This window comes from Heteronotia binoei, chromosome 4 (assembly GCF_032191835.1).
Source record: "Heteronotia binoei isolate CCM8104 ecotype False Entrance Well chromosome 4, APGP_CSIRO_Hbin_v1, whole genome shotgun sequence".
NCBI lineage: Eukaryota > Metazoa > Chordata > Lepidosauria > Squamata > Gekkonidae > Heteronotia > Heteronotia binoei.
Genome location: NC_083226.1, coordinates 75,718,069 through 75,737,325, shown reverse-complemented (window position 1 = coordinate 75,737,325; position 19,257 = coordinate 75,718,069). Strand labels below are relative to the sequence as shown.

At 41.7% G+C, this 19,257-nt stretch overlaps 1 protein-coding gene and 1 long non-coding RNA gene across 11 annotated transcripts in view; both read right to left on the bottom strand.

Annotated features, from left to right (window-relative positions):
- Window positions 1–10,870: 10,870 nt before the first annotated feature.
- Window positions 10,871–12,496, bottom strand: LOC132569968 (uncharacterized). The gene is made up of 2 exons (XR_009555302.1): window positions 11,482–12,496; window positions 10,871–11,201 (listed from the first exon to the last, which is right to left on the bottom strand). It is a non-coding gene; the product is annotated as an uncharacterized LOC132569968 (long non-coding RNA).
- A 4,263-nt stretch (window positions 12,497–16,759) lies between these two features.
- NTRK2 (neurotrophic receptor tyrosine kinase 2) overlaps window positions 16,760–19,257 on the bottom strand; it is a 322,822-nt gene continuing 320,324 nt past the window's right edge. For all 10 annotated transcript variants that reach the window (XM_060235418.1, XM_060235421.1, XM_060235426.1 and 7 more), the window contains 2 exons: window positions 18,640–18,798; window positions 16,760–18,411 (listed from right to left, as the gene is read on the bottom strand). In XM_060235418.1, coding sequence (XP_060091401.1) covers window positions 18,226–18,411; window positions 18,640–18,798 — 345 coding nt within the window. In that variant the 3' untranslated portion in view covers window positions 16,760–18,225. The remainder of the gene's footprint in view (window positions 18,412–18,639; window positions 18,799–19,257) is intronic.

Sequence of the window (19,257 nt, the reverse complement as noted above, 5' to 3'; positions counted from 1 at the left end):
AATGAGGCCTGCATGCATGTATGGAATCACTGGATTGTATTATTAAAGACAATACGTTTATTTTTTATTAATTTCTCCATTTTAAAAAATGTTATTTTGAGTCCTCTGTTAAAAAAAATAATTCTACTATGACTAGGTTGTTAAAAGGAAATGTTTTGTTTACTTAAGATGACTAAAAAGAGGGAATCTGTCTGAGGTGTATGCCCTGTTTTGTTGGTTTCTACCTCTGACTTCCAGGTTATGATGGCCTGAAATATTTACCATAGAATCTGTGGGTATCAATGGAACTCTTTCAAATAGAGTATCTTCTGTGACAAAAGCATCATTTGATGAATAAAGAACTCTATTTTTAAAACAACAATCAAATGACACAAAGGCAAAGTGCGCAAATGCCTAACATACAGATCACTGTTCGGGAACCAGGTCTCTAGTTTTCTTTTCTTTTTTTACCTACTCAGTTGCTAGGAGACATGAAGACTATGTTTCTATCAGTTCCGCACTTGCAGGAGAACCTAGTAATTAGTGTGTGTGTGCATGTGATTTCCCAAAATATCACAGAAATGTATTTGACAGAAGAACTTCAGCATACCGAGAAGGATGCTAGAATAAGCCAAAGATATCTGGAAGGAATGTACATTAATATACCAGGAGGAAGGCTGGTGGGGTGGCATTCTAAATTATAAAAGAGAATGGATTTGCATTTTTATTTAAAGTCCTGCTCAGCTTGATTTGGGCTTAAGTGACCAAGATAAACGAGTGAAAGATGACTGCACATAATTTTAGGAATATCTATATATCTGTAGACAGAGGATTCTTGTATAGTGCAGATTGACATATCTGTAAAACCAGGCCTCATTTTGGGCAGGAGCTCACAGGAGCAGAGTTCTGGAACTTCTAAACTTTTTTGTGTTCTTTCTTTCTTAACCCTCCCACTCCCCCCAAAAAAACCCTTGCATCTGGGCTCCATTGTTCAAACCCCCTGTGAGAATTTTGCTGAACGCTAAGATTTGACAAACTTTCTAATATTTTTTCCCCACAGAAAAATGGGAACATAACCAAAGACATATAAAGCAGATAGATGTAAATCTTCATCATGCCACTGTGACCACATAGGAGAAATTAATTTAAAAGTATGATGGGCTTAAGGTTTTGTTATGACAATTATAATTTAAGAAACATTTTAAGGTAGATGCTGAGCCGATATAATTTAGTACATCTTCTGGTGATATCAGTGGTATGTGGCAAATGCAAGTGAATGAGTCATGCTAATAAGCTTCGGCACCTCTTTTTCTACAAAATGACCCCTGTTTAAAACCATCATAATTATAAAACATGTACACAGCAGTGGCATCAATCACTAATGAATAGGGACATGCAACATCCACAATTGATACAGTACGTGAACTGGAAGCCCATTGTCCATCCTTGGGCCCTTCTTTGGACCACTTCAGCTGGCTTTCTCTGGAAGACGTGGACAGGATCTTGGCTGCAGTGAAGCCTACCACCTGTCCTCTAGAATCATGCCCAACTCTAGTCCCATGGGGGACTAGAGTTGGGCTTCTGACTCCCAACCCTGGATGGTGCATCTCTTGCGTCAGTTCAGAAGGCGAGGAGTCTGGGAGTGATACTGGATGCCTCACTTACCATGGAGGCCCAGGTCACAGAAGTTGCTCGATCTGCCTTTCACCACCTTTGGCAGACCAGGCAGCTGCCGCCCTACCTATCCCCCCAGGATTTAGCTACTGTGATCCATGCAACGGTCACTTCCAGGTTGGATTACTGTAATTCACTCTATTCGGGCTTAACCTTGCAGCTGATCCAGAAACTCCAGCTAGTGCAGAATGTGGCAGCACGGCTATTAACTGCATTGCCTTTACGGCCAGGCAGTCAGTCAGTGCTGTGCCAACTGCAGTGGCTACCTATTGAGTACCAGATCCACTTCAAGGTTTTGGTACTGACATTTAAAGCCTTAGCCACCCTGAGCCTGCTTCGGCGGGGAGGGCAGGATATAAATAAAATATTATTATTATTATTATTATTATTATTATTATTATTATTATTATTATTATTATTATTATTATTATTATTATTATTATTATTATTATTATTATTATTATTATTATGTGGTCTGGGACCAACATATCTGAGGGACCGCCTTTCCCCATAAATGCCCCAGAGGTCATTGCGATCGGCTACGCAACACCCCTGTACCTGACCACCCCTGGCCCTAAGGACGTCCAACTTGTTTCAACCAGGGCCAGGAACTTTTCAGCCCTGGCCCCTGCCTGGTGGCATCAGCTCCCTGTGGAGATCTGGGCCCCGCGTGAATTACTGCCATTTCATAAGGCCTGTAAGACGGAGCTGTTCCGCTGGGCCTATGGTTGAGACAGTGTGCGCCCTACTATTCCATCATTTGCCCTCCCTTGTGGTGACATCATGCTCATTACAGTGCAACTGGTTATTGATATGCTGTGTCCTGTCCACCAGTGGTGCATTTTATTTATTGTTTTTACTGTTAATTTTAAATTGGTGTTCTAACTTTGATATGTAGGTTTTTATTGCTATTTTTATATGTTGTGATCTGCCTTGAGCCCGTTTATGGGAAAAGGCGGAATATAAGCCTATTAAATAAAAATAATAATAAAATAAGCACAGAAAAGCAAAAAAATTCTGATCTGGTGAGATTTTTTGCTATTATCTGTCAAGCTCCCTTCCACATTCCACTCTGCAGGAGTTAGACATTACCCAGCATTGCATTGTACCCATATGATGCTGGACTACCAGCAAAAAGGTGACAAGAATGAGAGATAGATGCAGCTTTTTTTCTTATACAGCATGACCTGTGTTAGGGAACACGGCAGAAGAAAATGTAGAAAAATACAATAACTGATTATTCTGGGAGTAATGACTTTACAACTTTGATACCGATGCTTCACCAGCTTGATAGCTGACAACATTAGAGCGAATCCAAACATAATGTTCTGGGCCCTGCCGGGACTCTCCAAGGTTCTCTGGGACTGGAGGAGACCAGTGGGAACTACTATGGACATTGCTTCTGATTTTCATACAGCTTGTTGAAAAAGGACTATTCATTATAGAGTTTTGTATTTGGGATAGGGTAAGTTCTTGTCCCTGAAAATAGGCAATTGGTATACTTTTTGTACATTAAAATAAGAGATATAGACATTCAAGTTTGAAAGTACTTTAGTGAGTACTCTAGCCTGAGAACCCACAGCCAAAGGGGGACATTACAGATACATGTAATTCTTCACCTGCAGCCTGAAATGGTACAGCCCATTCCACCAAACCTCCCTCTCCACCCATTACTAGTTTATTTTGCTGCAGGTCCCCAAGCAGATGGACTTGCCTCTCAAAAGCACTCTAGTCCTGACACCACAGGAAGCATTTCACTCCTGCTTGAAGTACCTTGCTGCTTCAGTGGGAGCTTAAGCTACTGCTGTTTCTTTTTGCCTTGCTTCCATGTTGAAAAGTAACATGTTGTGTTTTGCTGAGTAGGAGATGTAGGCGGCTGCATTTAAACATGGCATATCTCTTCAAAGGTTCTTTTGTAGAGAACACGATTTATTGCACTTTACTTCAGAGATCACTTTACCACCATAATATTTGACATGAATTGCCACAAATATATTTTGGATACTGTCCTTAGAATACTTAGCCATAAGTAAGCTCCTGGGAAGCCTTCTGAAAACAGCTTCATTTGCCAGTTCCCAGCATTCCATCATACTCTAACACGGTGATCTTCAGCTCATGGGACACTCTGGTAGGTTATTAATCTTTATTCAATTTATTTTACTACTTTTTGGAAAGATTTGCTACTGGTACACATGAATAGAGATCAAAACCAGAAACATGCACACTGAGGTGAGCATCAGGATACTGAGGTGAGGTCAGTTGACAGAGGAATTTTTAAAAAAACAAAATGGTTCAAATGATTGCAACTGAGTGGGTCTTCTCATAATGCCACCTGTGGTGTAAGTCGGGACCTGAATCTGGAAAGGGTGACAATCACTGCTGTAGTGTAACAAAAAGAAGATCCAGGATGAGATTATGCAGATAAAGGGCTGAAATTAGGGATTTGGTCACCTGCTTTATTCTCAAGGCTGGATCCCTATTGACAGGGAGCAAGCTTAGTATTCATCCAAACGTTACCCTGAGCATTATCATTTACTTTCTTATGTAAATATAAATGGTTACTTTTATGAGGAAAATTTAAATGTTGCACTTAAGAGCACTGTTGCAGGGTGGGCATAACCTTCCCTGTATCATGACGCTTGGGGTGCTTTCACGCGTTTTCACACAACCACATCTGTCCCTCGAATGCAACTCGTCAGCATCCTGACTTGCCCCAGTTTGATGTCAGCGTTATTAGACCCCGGAGAAAGTCCAGTCCTTTTCCACAGAAGCAGCACACATTTGGGTTATGCCTGTTTGGACAGCTCATGCGGGATACTGCCCCTTGGGATGTTTGGCATCCGCCTTCTGCCCCTCCCACCTTTTTTTTTTTTTTTTAAAAAAGGCCCCAGGAGACATGTGCGCAACCAGATCATCAGGAATCTGAGATGAGGCTTCTGCTTCTCCAATCAACACAGAATCTATGTGAATGGAAGAACGGGGGGGGGGGGGGGAATCTTTTTTTTCAATGTGGAGGATTTCCAGATATCATTTCCCATTTTCAGAAAAGTAGTTCCTGGCAGTCCCCTAGTTTGAATCGGCAACATTAATTCCCGCAACTCCCCCCCCTTTGAAGCAACATTTGATGCCCACCTCCCATGTTTAATGAAAACATTTGATTCCCCACCTCCCATGTTTAATGAAAACACCACAGCAGGAATCACCGTATGATTGCTCAGCAACTGAATGAGAGTGAGACGACTTTGAATCTGCTTGATCAATTGTGCGCATGCTCCAACAAAAGAGCATGATAGCATTCAATATGTCTGATCTTTCAACAACAGGATGATATTGGGATGAGTCGCATTCTTAGATGCTTGTCTGATTGGCCTGCGTCAAATCAATATTCAGCGGTTCAAACTGGAGCGCTGCATACCTGCTTTTAATATGACATGTGACTGCATCCTTGGTGTCCATACAACTTTGATAGGCAACCCATAGGGAGGTTCATTTATTTGATGTTTAAGTCCTTATCTAGATACAGCATACATACATACTATCCAATATAATGGCAGCATTTAATTAGTATTATAAATGATTAAAGGGTTATTTTACTTTCTGTGTGTGAAAATGAAATTAGATTACTGACAATGTAACAATGTAAACATATTTCATTATACTTATTGCAGTTCATCTTCTTTTTGGTAATACTAAATAGGGATGGGCTTGAACCAAACCACAAATTGTGATTTTTGTTCATTTTTATGGTTCATTTTTCCAGACAGGCTGGTGCCGATAAAATCAATTCCTAGGCAACTCTGGGGGTGGACTTCTGGGAGCCCTAGAAACACCCATAGCAGTTGTCCATAGTTTGGTTGGCAGTTCCAGGAGCCAATAACAAAGCTCCTATTCTGCAGCATGAAGAGTTGTCATGAAAGCTGAAGCTAAGCTTTCCTGTGGGCACCTGCCTTGGGGGGTTATAACTCAGATGTTTCAAATCCAATCTTTGCCAACTTGGAGGATGAACATATATGAACATATGAAGCTGCCTTATACTGAATCAGACCTTCGGTCCATCAAAGTCAGTATTGTCTTCTCAGACTGGCAGCGGCTCTCCAGGGTTTCAAGCTGAAGTTTTTCAAACCTATTTGCCTGGACCCTTTTTTGGAGATGCTGGGGATTGAACCTGGGACCTTCTGCTTCCCAAGCAGATGCTCTGCCACTGAGCCACCGTCCCTCCCCTGGATGGAGGAGAGCCTGCTGAAGACTCCCAGTAAGCCTTACACCTCCCAAACCAAATGAACAATGAAACATGAAACATGAATCAGATAAGAAATCAAATGAATCACAAAACAAAATGAACCACCATTTCCCCCAGTTCATGCCCATCCTTAATACTAAACCTTCTAGTATTATGTAAATATACTTTTCTTTTTTAAGTTATATTGTTGGGTAATAATTAATATAAGATGAATCAAGAGTATTAATAATACAATTTTTTAAAGATTATTGATTTTATAATTACTCAAAACACTTAATACTCAATAAGGCAAATATTTTGAGCATTAAAGTAACTACAGAAGACCTCTGAAACTATCGCTGGATTGCAAATATAAAGGCTTCTGATTTAGAAATATGTATTTTCTTACCAAGAAAGAAAGCCTCATCAGAGGAAACAAAAATATTCCTGATAATGGATTACATGCATGCTTTTCAGGAGCAGGTCTACACAGACACAAATTATCAATGATCATCTGCTCAGGGGGGAGAGGCTGGAATGGGAGAATAGAGGTGTAGATTCAGTCCTGCATGCCCACCCCCCTTCTCATCAGTGTTATATGTGCTACTGACATTATCTTAGCTTGACTTGGCATGTGTTTTAAAAAAGAAAGCCACGTCTTGTTTCTGAAGGAAGATGGAAGTGGCAGCATAAAGATGCTGCCATTGTGATGTGTGCTACACTAGAGAAATGAACTTAGAGTTATTAGGGTGTTACACAATTCTACCTCTTTGATTCCTTCCTTCAGGCATTCTACAGAGGATTTTTTTGCAGCTAATTTCATAGTTAGTTTATAAACAAAGAACCTCTTCAATTGCTAGTGAATACCTGCAAATTTGCATTTGAGCTCTGCACTGTGTGCGTATGTTTCAGGAAAACAAAATCCATTTTTTCAGGAAAACAAAATCCATAGTTTCAGGGGGGGAAATCCATTTTTTAAAAGCAAAAGGTCCCAAAATTAACAGCGCATTAGAGACTGGAAGTATCCTGCCAACTGCCTGGAGAAGGACAGTAGTTTTATGATGTGCATCTGTCTCAGAGCTATACAGGCCTCTTTCATGGGCGATGCCTTTTTTCAGGAGATGGAGAAGATGTAGGCAAGACACGACATCTCAGTGGCACTAGGAACTTGCTAGTAGTGTTGGCCTCAAGACTTCCCAAAGGCTGCATTTCCCTTCCTGGCAGGAAACTCAGTTGTAAGTCTTAATCCACAGATGAAGAGACCAGGATCCTTGTCTTTTTCCCATGCTGGAACCCTGTGGGGCTCCTGAAGCCTCAGGTAATTGTGCAGCAGGCCTGTAGCCACAGGGGGCCTGTGGGGGCCCCATTCCGACTTCTTGTTGGGGGTGTGTGCTCCTACTCAGGGCCACTGACCTTCTCTCTCTCCCCACTGCCACCATGTGGGAGGGAGGGGGTGTCCTCTACCCTCTCAGCTTTAACCCCATTACCCCTCAGGATGTGGCAGCGGAGGAGGGAGGGTTGTTTAAATCACTCAAGAGGGGCAGCAGGAGCAGCTGCCAGCCTTCCACATGATTTAAAGGAGGGAAGCAATAGGAGGAAAGGGAAGAACAGGTGCTGTGAGTTGCATGTCCTGAGTCTCACTGGCACCAGTGGCAGCAGGGGTAGCGGCGGTAGGAGGAGGAGCCACTAATTGTCCCCTATTATTTATGCCCCTGGCCTTCGAAATCCTGGCTACATGCCTGTTGTGTAGCCTTGCATCCTCCTACCCTTTCCCAAGGCAGGAATGGCTGATCATCCTGGCTGCTACAAATAGTCCACCTGTAAAACTGGGGGAAATGGTTAAAAGATTAAATGATTACAGGGAAACAGCAAGATATTGAAAGCATTGTTCACCACTAGTGATGTCACAGGTGCTATCCAATAAGGTTTATGACACATATGCTAATACCTGGTGTATAGCATTTGCAAAAGCAACAGATGCTGTAGATGGAAATAACGAATTGTTCAAGGGGCAAAATATGCAGGGTGAATAGTTCGAAATATAGTATCATCAAAAGAAATGCTATCTTGAAGGAGGACTTTTGGATTCTTCAAGGCAAATGGATAACTAATGAACATTTATTATGGCAGTAGGCAAGATAATGTGGGAAATTATCTGTTAGAGGACCTGTGCTACAGTTGATGCAGTACACAGGAGACATTGAAGGCTGCAGCTTTAAAACCATGTTCTCTTCTGAAATAATACTAAACTCAATGGGACTTCTCCAGAAGCAAATTGTCAGTGGATTAGGTTTCTGGTTCCCTAGAATTTAAGGGATCTCAGAAGTATGGACAGGGTGAATCAAACTGAAAGGCTTTGTAATAGAATAATTCTAGCATAAATTTAAACAGAGACTTTAATTCTAGATAGTAATTTTATATATACAAATTAATGCAGATGGAGTGAGGACTAGAGCTGAACTGAATATTCATGTTTCATTTTGGTTATTGTACATATTCAACAGGGCAGGGTTTTTGTTGTTGATGATAGGTATATGCAAAGCACACAAAAATCAAAACTGTTTCACTGTATTTTGTCTATCACGGATTCAAAGCACTGATCACAATTAACTGTATAGGAGACCAAAGTTTATATTTATTTATTCTTTCACTCCCCAAGGAATGCTATAGACTCTGCTAATTAATGAAATCAAAACAACATGCTCCTTCCTTCTGCTTCCCTGAACGGTTTGTGGCCTGCTTTTGCCTCTTGGGCTTCCTCTCTGAGTCACTTTTACTGTTGGGATGGGCATTGTTGGTAACAGACCATATGGAAGGCTGTTGTCCATGGTTGTTGTCTTGTGGATTTTCTGCACTCAGGTGCCTTCAAGTGTTAACATTCTCCCATTCTAGCCTTCCTTACTTTGGAACACTGGAACTTTGCTTCTGCTTGGTATGCCTCGAACTTGCCCTTTAAGTTCACATGCTCATTCCACCTAGGAAGCCATACATTTGGCATGAGAGAGCAGATATGCATGTGATGTACCGTATTTTTCGGTCCATTGGACGCTCCGGACCATAAGACACAGGTGCCTGGCTGGCAGACAAGGCCGAGATCGCTCCCTCCGCCCCCACCACAAACCCAGCACTTTGCAGGGAGCGATCTCGCCGCTTGTCTCCCAGCCAGGCACGCAGGTGCTGGCATGCTTCCCCCGCACCTGCGTGCCTGGCTGGGAGACAAGCAGCGAGATCACTCCCTGCAAAGTGCTGGGTTTGCGGTAGGGGCGGAGGGAGCGATCTCACCGCTTGTCTCCCAGCCAGGCACGGAAAAAGCATTCCGCCCCCTCCTCAAACCCAGCACTTCGCAAAGCGCTGGGTTTGCGGAGGGGGGGGGGTGCTTCCTCTATGCCTGGCTTCAGCTGCTGCTTATAGCAAGGGCTGCGATCGGAGGCTTAGCTGTTGCCTCTTGGGCTGCGATCGGAGGCTTCCTCTGTTGCCTTGGACAGGAACAGAGGAAGCACCCCCCCCCTCCGCAAATGCAGCGCTTCGCGAAGCGCTGGGTTTGCGGAGGGGGGGTGATTCCTCTGTGCCTGGCTTCAGCTGCTGCTTATAGCAAGGGCTGGAATCCCAGCCCTTGCTATAAGCAGCAGCTGAAGCCAGGCAGACAGGAACAGAGGAAGCAACCACCCTTCGCAAACGCAGCGCTTCGCGAAGCGCTGGGTTTGCAGAGGGGGGGTGATTCCTCTGTGCCTGGCTTCAGCTGCTGCTTATAGCAAGGGCTGGGGTCCCAGCCCTTGCTATAAGCAGCAGCTGAAGCCAGGCAGACAGGAACAGAGGAAGCACACACCCCCTCTGCAAACGCAGCACTTCGTGAAGCGCTGGGTTTGCGGAGGGGGGGTGATTCCTCTGTGCCTGTCTTCAGCTGCTGCTTATAGCAAGGGCTGGGATCAGAGGCTTGGCTGCCTCCGATCCCAGCCCTTGCTATAAGCAGCAGCTGAAGCCAGGCAGACAGGCACAGAGGAAGCACCCGCCCCCTCCGAAAACCCAGCGCTTTGCAAGCGCCGGCTGTGGAGGGGGCGGCGTGCTTTCTCCCTGCCTGTTTGCATGGCTTCAGTGCTGATGCTTAAAGCAAGCGCTGGGATCGGAGGGCGGAGGGAGCGATCCTGGCGCTTGCTGTAGCGTCAGAGCTGGAGCCAGGCAGGCAGGCGCGGGAAGCGCCGGACTGAGGCAGCGGATCCCCCCCAGGAAGGTACGTATGGTACCTTTGCTCCATAAGACGCACACACTTCCCCCCCACACTTTTTTTGGGGGGGAAGTGCGTCTTATGGTGCGAAAAATACGGTATATTGTCACCTACTGTGTATCAATTGTAGCACCACCCTTGCCAAGACTGCCATAACTTCCACTGACCTTAGTGAGGGATTAGTGTAATTCTTGTTTTTTTTAATCATTATTTGATAAATTATATTCTAAGCCACCTTGAAAGCCTATTTATTAGGAAGCTATGGTATAAATCTTGAAAATAAATCAAATAGTAATAACATCTATAACATTTATAGACACCTAATACAAACTTGTGTAATGCTTAATGCTTCTTTCTCTGAAAAGAAAGTAACTACACAGATCAGACCTGATGAGTCAGTATTATTGTAAAAGTGTGGCATTACACCCTATCTTATGGGTATTGTGGGTGGGATACATATGCACAACTTTGTTCCTTATGAATCTGGACAGTGAGCATTTGAAGCTGCTCTAAGTGGAAAGCTAAAGAGATATCAGATACCATTATTGTGTAAAGTAAGCTTTTTGTTTTTTGTGAGTGGGAAGAGGAAAGTTTGTTCTAGCTCTATTATTTTGTTGTACATGCCCTGAGTAAAGTCTGTGCAGCCCTTAAGCCCAATATGGCTTCCATTTGGCAATTCACTTTAATACAGAGCCAGTAAACTAGTAGTCATAAGACCCAAAGTTCATAAATATTCTATACTTTCTTAAGTAATGGTCAGTTTATCACTAACAGGCTTTTTTGAGGATGACATTGTTTATTGTAGGACATAATTTTCATTAAATACACTTTAGTACAAGAGACTTTCCATGTCAGGCTGAGAGAAGCTGATCACATGATTCACAAACAAAACTTTTTAACATTGCTACTCAGGCATCACTTCAAATTCAGCCAAGATGCAGTTGGGCTTTATTATTATTTTAAAAGCAATGAATTTGGATAACAAATGGCAAAACAAGAACCACTAAATATTTGCACGAATATGTCACAGTCAAAATGAAAAATACCAGGTCACACATTAATATATTTATACTGATCTCTAGCTCCTTCTTTTGCTTTCCCTCACACCTAGGTCGTTTTCGCACTCACCTTCCGCCGGTGCGACCCCCCTCTTCACCGCGCAGGATCTGCGCGGATTTCGCACTAAACGCTGCGGAGCAGCCAGAAAAGCCGGAAGCTCCCGTCGCAAAAGCCGCGCAAACGCCAAACTGCTTTTTGGCGGTTTCAGTTTGAGCGGCTTTTGCTTCCGGCTTTTCTGGCTGCTCCGCAGCGTTTAGTGCGAAATCCGCGCAGATCCTGCGCGGTGAAGAGGGGGGTCGCGCCGGCGGAAGGTGAGTGCGAAAACGACCCTAGAGAAGCCTAGAGAAAGACCTAGAAATATACCTATATACATACACTTATGTACATATACTATAGGTGGCCCATCGCACTGGGACAAATAATTCCCAAATTAAATTGATGTGTTGCAATTAAATCCATAACGGTTTTAATTACTGATTTACAAAACATTCTCAGCTGTTGATTCAACATTTGGTATTTTTAAGTTTCAGAAAGATACCTAAGTGTGTCAGTAGGTCTCTGAAAAGGTTTGAGTTCTGTTTTTTCTATCTTCCTGTCAAGCCTTGCTGTCAGCAGCTTCAGATGCCGTAGCTCAGCTTTAACCAAACATCATTCTTAAGTCCTCTCCCAGCAAACAAAATAACCACAGACCTGGTTTTGAATGCATAGACAGTAAAAAAACATAACCATCAGTTCCAGTTTCTTCTCCTGAGACGTATGTTTAAAAGAGATGGCAAAGTAGTCTCTTGGTTGCGTGTGTGAAATTCACAGTGTTTCCCCTGCAACATATAGATTTTTTTTGCTTCATATTTGCAATGAATGTATAAAAAAATTAAATTAAAATGAGTATTAACTAAGGCTCTTGAAGGATCTCTTGAATCAGAGGAGCACTATCTCAGCCCTGATAAGAAAAAACATCTCAGTGTACTTTCAAACCTTAACATTTAAGTATAAACCACACACATTGCTCTGTGTTCTCATAGCAACATTAGTAATTCTTTTACAGGCTATAACAACCCCATAACAGACTTCTTAGTCAACAAGTGAGTCAGTAACTTCATTGGGCAATTTCATTCCTTCAGTTTGTTTTGTAAAAGTCTGTTTCAGTCACAGTTATTCTGCAACACATATAAATCTACTCCAACGAGGAGAAAGAAAGAGGGTGGGGGACAATAGAGGCAGCCCTAGGATTTCCAGGGCCTGGCACAGAGGGAAAGGCTTCAGAAGAGCAGGCCCAAATTAGGAAACATGCTGCCAATGCCATTGGCAAGCAGGGGTGCCTGAAATCTATTGGACTGATTAGCAGTAGATGGAGGTTTCTTGAGACAACAGCAAAAGTCAATTTGTTGCTTGGTCTGGGTGGGGTTGAAGGGCAGGTTGGGGAGGGAGAAATGGCCCTGGAAAATGGCTCCATCCCCAGTCCATCTTCACCATGCCCTAAGTTTACACTTGCCCCCCCCCCCCCAGGAGGGAAAGAGACTATCTGGCTGCTTATGAGATGGGCGTGCTGGGCCAAGGCTGCTGGGCCAGGTGTATGTCCCTACTACAGAGAGCCATGTAAGGCTACAAAGTGCACCCCGCTCCACTGTAATACCAGGGCCAGTCCCAAGCTGGGCAGGATGAGTCTGAGCTGAGCTTTTTTTATTGGCTCCAGCTCATAGTGGTGGGGACTCACACCCACCCTTCTTTTTAAACTGGGGTAGTCCTAGCTAGGAGAGTGGCTGCAGGCTGGAGTGGCCCTGGCAGGAGGCAGCTCCCAGGACATTGGCCCACCAATTTTTTCCTGGTTAGCATAGTGGCCAATCTGCCCCTGGTGGGGTTCTTCACATGAAGAAGATCAAGAAAAATTGTGGCTGCAGATGCCCATTAATCCCTCAGCCAAGGTGACAGGTTTTGTGATGATTTTGGGGCCTGACAGAAGTTCATGCCACCCTAAAGTGACCCCTGAATGACAGGTATTTGTGGATTGTGTCTAGATGTATAATTCACACTTCAGAGTAAACAAGATCCGGTAAGAAGAATAGTACATTTCTTCATGCAATATGTGATCATTTCACTTTACAAAACTGACTTTCCACGTCTAGCTAAAGAGTGCTGCTGAAGATGAAGAAAATATGAAGAAACCCAGCCATTGTGGTGCTGCTTTAACTAGAGCTAACTGGGGTTATAAATTCTGGTGTTTTTTTAAATTCCTGGAGATTTGGGCAGGGGAGTGGAGGAACCGTAGCAAGATATGATGCTGAAGACCAGGACTTTTTTTTTGTAGCAGGAACTCCTTTGCATATTAGGCCTCACCCTCAGGATGTAGCCAATCCTCCTGGAGCTTACAGTAGGACCTGTACTAAGAGCCCTGGAAGCTCTTGAAGGATTGACTACATCAGGGGTGTGTGGCCTAGTATGAAAAGGCATTCCTGCTAAAAAAACAAAAACAAAGCCCTGCTGAAGACTCCTTTTCAAGCAGCCATTTTCTCCAGGCAAACTGATATCTGCAATCTGGAGTTCAGTTATAATTCTGAGAGATCTCCAGATCCCTTCTGGAGAATGGCAATCTTACCCAAACATTTGTTTGTTTTATTTTGGCTTTTTTATTGTCAAAAGGCAACTCTGAGAGTGTTTTTGACAGCCCCCTCAAAAAGTATAGGACACGAGAGGGAAGTGTGCAAAACACTCCCGAAGTCTGGCATTTAAGGCTCCAGAAAATTGTGTAATCCCTGCCCTAGCCCAAAGGTAACAGTATCTGATTCTTAATGGTTCATGCAATTTTTAAAAAAGATATTCTGGCATAAGCATTACTCCAACCCATGTATCTGTGAACAGCTTTACTCTCTAGCCCTTCTTACAATTTGTAAGCTTTACACATATATAATATATAGCCTTCAGCTCAGTTGCACTGGGGAGATTCCTCCTGAGTCAGACAAGCTCAGGGGCTGCACAACCTCCTTGTTCCCAAGGTTTGGGAGCTTCCCTGAGTTGTTGTCTGAGAACTTTAACTCAGGGACTATAGAATTCCCTCAGGCTTAAAAAGCCATTGGGGGGTTGTTCTGTCTGATTTCTGATTTGTGCCCCAAGATTTTTGGTCAATTTGCTTAACAATTCGATGATAAATTCTCTTTAACTGAGCATGCAAATTTAGACATGACATGAAGCAGATGCAAAATTAAGCTCATCTCTAACTTTAATTGAACGCTATCCTTCCCCCCACCCATTTCCATTTTACCCATTATACAGTACCTGAACCTTCCAACTTATCAATGGCATGCTATTGTGGAATGCTATTGTGCATTAGTGACAAGTGGGAAATCACAATGTGGGAAAGGATGCTCATAAACATAATCACAAATGTGAGTGAGGAATAGTGAATCAAAAACTTAGTATCAAAGGAGACCATTAAACACAATCTCTTAATTCCCCTGCAAGAAATCAATAGATGAGATGAAGATGGTGAAACTATTTTATGCATTTAGAAAACAATCTGTAATCTGCTGCCTAGAATTTTTCCATTTATGATCTCAGATGTCTGAGGAAAATATTTTTTAAAAAATTAAGGGAAACATGGAAAATAAATGGATTTTGGTTTCTCAGCATATCAGTCTATCTTTTTATCAATCTATTGATCTCATTTACTCTACATGTTACCACTAAGAAGATATGTGCACACAAATTTATACACATACACACAATTATATTGTTTGTGTATGTATAAATCAAATATTTATAAAACTCATATACAGGTATGAACGTACTGTGGATATATACTAATGTGAACACATATATATAACATATATTATATATATATGATTATGGCATAGTCAAGAAAGGTTTTTACTTAAGCCTAATTGTCATATTTGCTTAGTGTTGAATGTTTAGCAGAAGCCGTAAGCATGACAACTATGTACACAATAAACCTTTATCTCCTCTTTGAATCTGTTTCTTTTTTTAATCATCTTGTGACTTTCCAACTTGAGGGAATAAATGCAAACGTTGCTTTGATAGTAGTTAACACCTTTCCTACAATGATGGCAGCTTTTATTCACTAATGTCCACATTTGCAGTACAGGCCAAGCTTTATCCACACTGTACAGAACCCTGGCTGTATAGAACAATTTGGTCCTTTAACATAGATTTATGATCATGCTGCAACACACTATGTAATAACACAGTCTTTTTAATGAGTCCACTATGCTTTTTCAGGAAACAAACAAACAAACAAAACCCATCTGGTCAGATTATACATTTCATTTGGTATACAGTCCTTCCTCATTCATACAGTATACATGGTCACTTCCAAGATAAGACAAATCTCAAAAACATGTATTAGATAAAAAATTAAGATTTTGAGAAATGGCTATGAAACATAGGGATCTGAACAGATGCACCTGTTGCTGATCTCTGCCATGTTAAGTTTTATTTTACACATTTCTCACATATTGGAAATGAACTTGAACGATGCTTTTAAATAAACAGGCAAATAAAACAAACAAACAAACAAACCTTTAAAATAATAGGTAAGACAATGCGTAACGCTTTTTGCTCTCTGGTTAAGTTCTCCCCAGCCATCACTGATATAAAGTCCATTTTATATTAATCATCATTTGCCATTAAAAAAAATACTGATCAAAGCTTATTTAACAACTAATATATATGGCTTTAGAATTACATTGTTATATGTATTGTTCACCAACTTTTGTCAATGACATCAGAGTCCAACATAACTTTTTAACATTAACTATTTTACTTTAGATTTTGAAAAAGGTCAATACCATTCCAAACCATTAAGGGGAAAAGAAAGTACCTTAATCAATAAGAAATGCAAGCAAACCACATATTAGCTAATATGGATATACTTAGAAAAATAAATACTTAACTTCTTAATTTAAAGGACAACAATACACTAATGACCTTTTTTGTGTGTTATCCAAAAACTCAATTTTCTTTCAGCACCTTTACCCTCAGTGGGATAAAAGGGATTTGATTTGATCTCATCATTAAGTATTTATAATAAAAAAAACTACCTGACATGTAAATGTAAAGCCTTTCACATCTACTTGAAAAAATAGTTATCTATACCATGAGCTGGTCGTCTTCGGTCTATCAGCCATGCTGTATATGTAACCCCTAGGTAGGAATGGAATGAACCAGAAGGGGTGGAGCCTCTAGATGCAGAAGCGGGTGCAGAATGTGTGGAAAGCAAAGGAGGGAAGCAAGACTGCCCTGCTAGGGAGCTTGAACCTTAACCACAGGCTCTTAACACCTTTGTAAAGGTAACTATGATTTATGGATGGAAACTGCTCAGGGAGGGAGGCTTTCCCCCCTAAATTGTAAATTTTAGAATTACTGTTTCAAGGCTGTGTTATTTAATGGGGAGTGTCACTTGGGACCCTCATCTTTGAAGCCGGTGCACAGAGTGTTCAGCTGGAGGCTTCCTGGGCTACCAACAAGAGGAAAGAGATGGACTTTGGGGATTGCAAGCTGAGTGGGAGGGAAATGTTAATTGTTTGGACTTGAAAAGATAATTGTTCTGTTACGTTACTAAGTTCTTTGTTTCTGTTACATGATACGATGTTAAGTGAATAGTAAAAATCCTTTATTCTCTTTGAATTATTGCAAGATTCATTCCAAGTTCTGCCCCACAGAACCCATAAACTGAGGTTACATATACACACAATATCAGCCTTAAATCAAATTAAAAAGAAAACACGATGACTAGGAATACACCCACTAGCTCAACCAGAAACTAATGCTGAACTCAGGTTTGTAAAGTTCTGTCAAGTTATCCCTCTTCCCTCTTCTCTAGTAGCTTCTTGGATATCTTCTCTCACACATCATACTGTTGAACTAGCCTATAGCATCTGTTGCATCTGTAACAATGTAACTTTTGAATGCTGCTAACAGCATCCTTTATAACTAAATATATGTTTTCCTTCATGAGTCTGGGTGTATAATGAGATGAACAGCTGTTTTTAGCACAAAGGGTATTAATAGACAGACCATGCTAGGTTTGGTTTGCACAGCAGGGTGAAAAGGGGAATAGGAAACAGGAAAAAAAGAAGGGACATGCTGTTAAAACAGCATCATACAGGATTAGCTTCCTTCCATATCTACAACTGTCCTCTCTCATCAAAGCCTCCATGTTTTAGAAAATGGCCCTGAAAATACACTTAATAGATTCCAACTTGTGCTAACATTGCCAACATCTCACTAGAGAAGACATGTTGCAGTGGCATCACAAATCCCTTTGGTGAAACAAGTTGGGGGGCAGGTCCTGGTTGAACAATTTTGGCAATGTTGGCAACACATTTTGTTCTTTGAAACAGACCATATCAACACATCTATAAATGCAAAAATGCTAACCAAATTTGTACTTAGAAGCCCCTTTTCTCCTCTGAACATTTCTCAGTAGAAATAATTGAACACTTTCCCCAAATCATTTCATTACATGTTGAAGTGGTATGCTGGATGCCCTCTGATCCTATAATTTCTCCATACAATGCATTATACAATATGCTGATTTATTTCCCTCTGGCTTGATCTCAGCTAGAAAAAAGTTTCCTATAGAGAATGCCAGTCTTCTGCTTTCCACCCAGATGCCCAAGCAAATGAAGTAGAGGTGAGTCCATAGAAGCTCCAGATATCCATACAGAAGTCACTAAGAATTTTTTCCCTTTTTTATCCAGATCAAAGGCATGAATAAAAGGCATTGTTAGTTGTGATGGGCAAAACTGAGTGTCTGTTGACGTAACAGGTCAGGTTTTTAAGGCCTTTGTCTATGCAGAGTTATAATAATGCAGAAGCCAGACTGAATACAAATTTAGGAAAAAATAGAGAAACAGAAAGAATGAAGGAGGGAAGAGATACATTTCAATAATGTCAATACTGTGTCTACAGAGGGAGAAATGCACACAGCTTGCCCTTTAAAAGCTTCTCCATTTCCTTGTCTTTAAGACGGTCAGAGGTAAGAACACACTTTAATGGAGTTTAGTGGCAACCGAACACATTCGTTCATACACTCCATAACAAGAAGTGCTGGGAGTTTCTAGCCTAGAATATCCAGGTAGACTGGAGAAGCCTTGGCCAAGTTCTGAAGAAGGGAGTGGATTTCCTTGATGTTGAGCCTCATATGAGGCTCCCGCTGCCAACAACCCAGCATCAGATCATACACTTCCTTTGGGCATGTACGAGGTCGCTGCAGGACTCTGCCCTGAGTGATGCACTCGATTACCTGAAGAAAAAAAGACAGCCAATGGATTTATTCTTTTATTGAGGATTCAGGCAGAGAAAGTCAATAAATTGTGAGATAGCCACCTCATTCGCAGTTTATATTTGACTCTGGGAAATACAAGTAAATTTCTAGACCCAAATGGATGGGATTATCTCTGAATTAAAATCTATCCTTGAGAAAGTTAACTACCACAGCCTGACTCTGGGCTTTAATAGATGTAGCACACACCTCATTGTTCGAGAGCTGGTACCATGGCTGCTTGCCATAAGTAAAGATTTCCCATAAAACAACTCCAAGGCTCCAGACGTCACTTTCAGTGGTGAATTTTCTGTACATGATACTTTCAGGAGGCATCCAACGAATGGGTAACATGGTATGTCCACCAACCTAGATAGAAGAATTGTAAAGAATTTAGATGGCTTTTTTTTGGGGGGGGGGGTATGCAGAAATGGGTTATTATATTTTCTGCTTGGGGGGGAGGGATTTTACAGTATAAGATCTTAAATTTCACTTCTTTTCTCATAATCTCTTGTGCAATCCTCATTATCTTCACCAGCAGTGTGAAATTATCTGAGTTCATGTACAAGTAGTTTGCTATCTTCCTTTGCTGTGACAAGTACAGGGGAGTCTAGCAGTTCAACCAAGGATTCATGGAGGATTTTCTTCCAGATGATTGTCAGAGTTTAATTATAGTGTAGTCCACACATCAAGTTCAGAGCATGCAGTTACACTGACTACTGGTGCTAATGATTGATTTGTATATAGCACTCCTGTATTCACTTAAGGATGTCCAGAAAAGTTTGTCAGCTATGATTCTCTACTATTTCACTGGTGCTAAGGTAGATG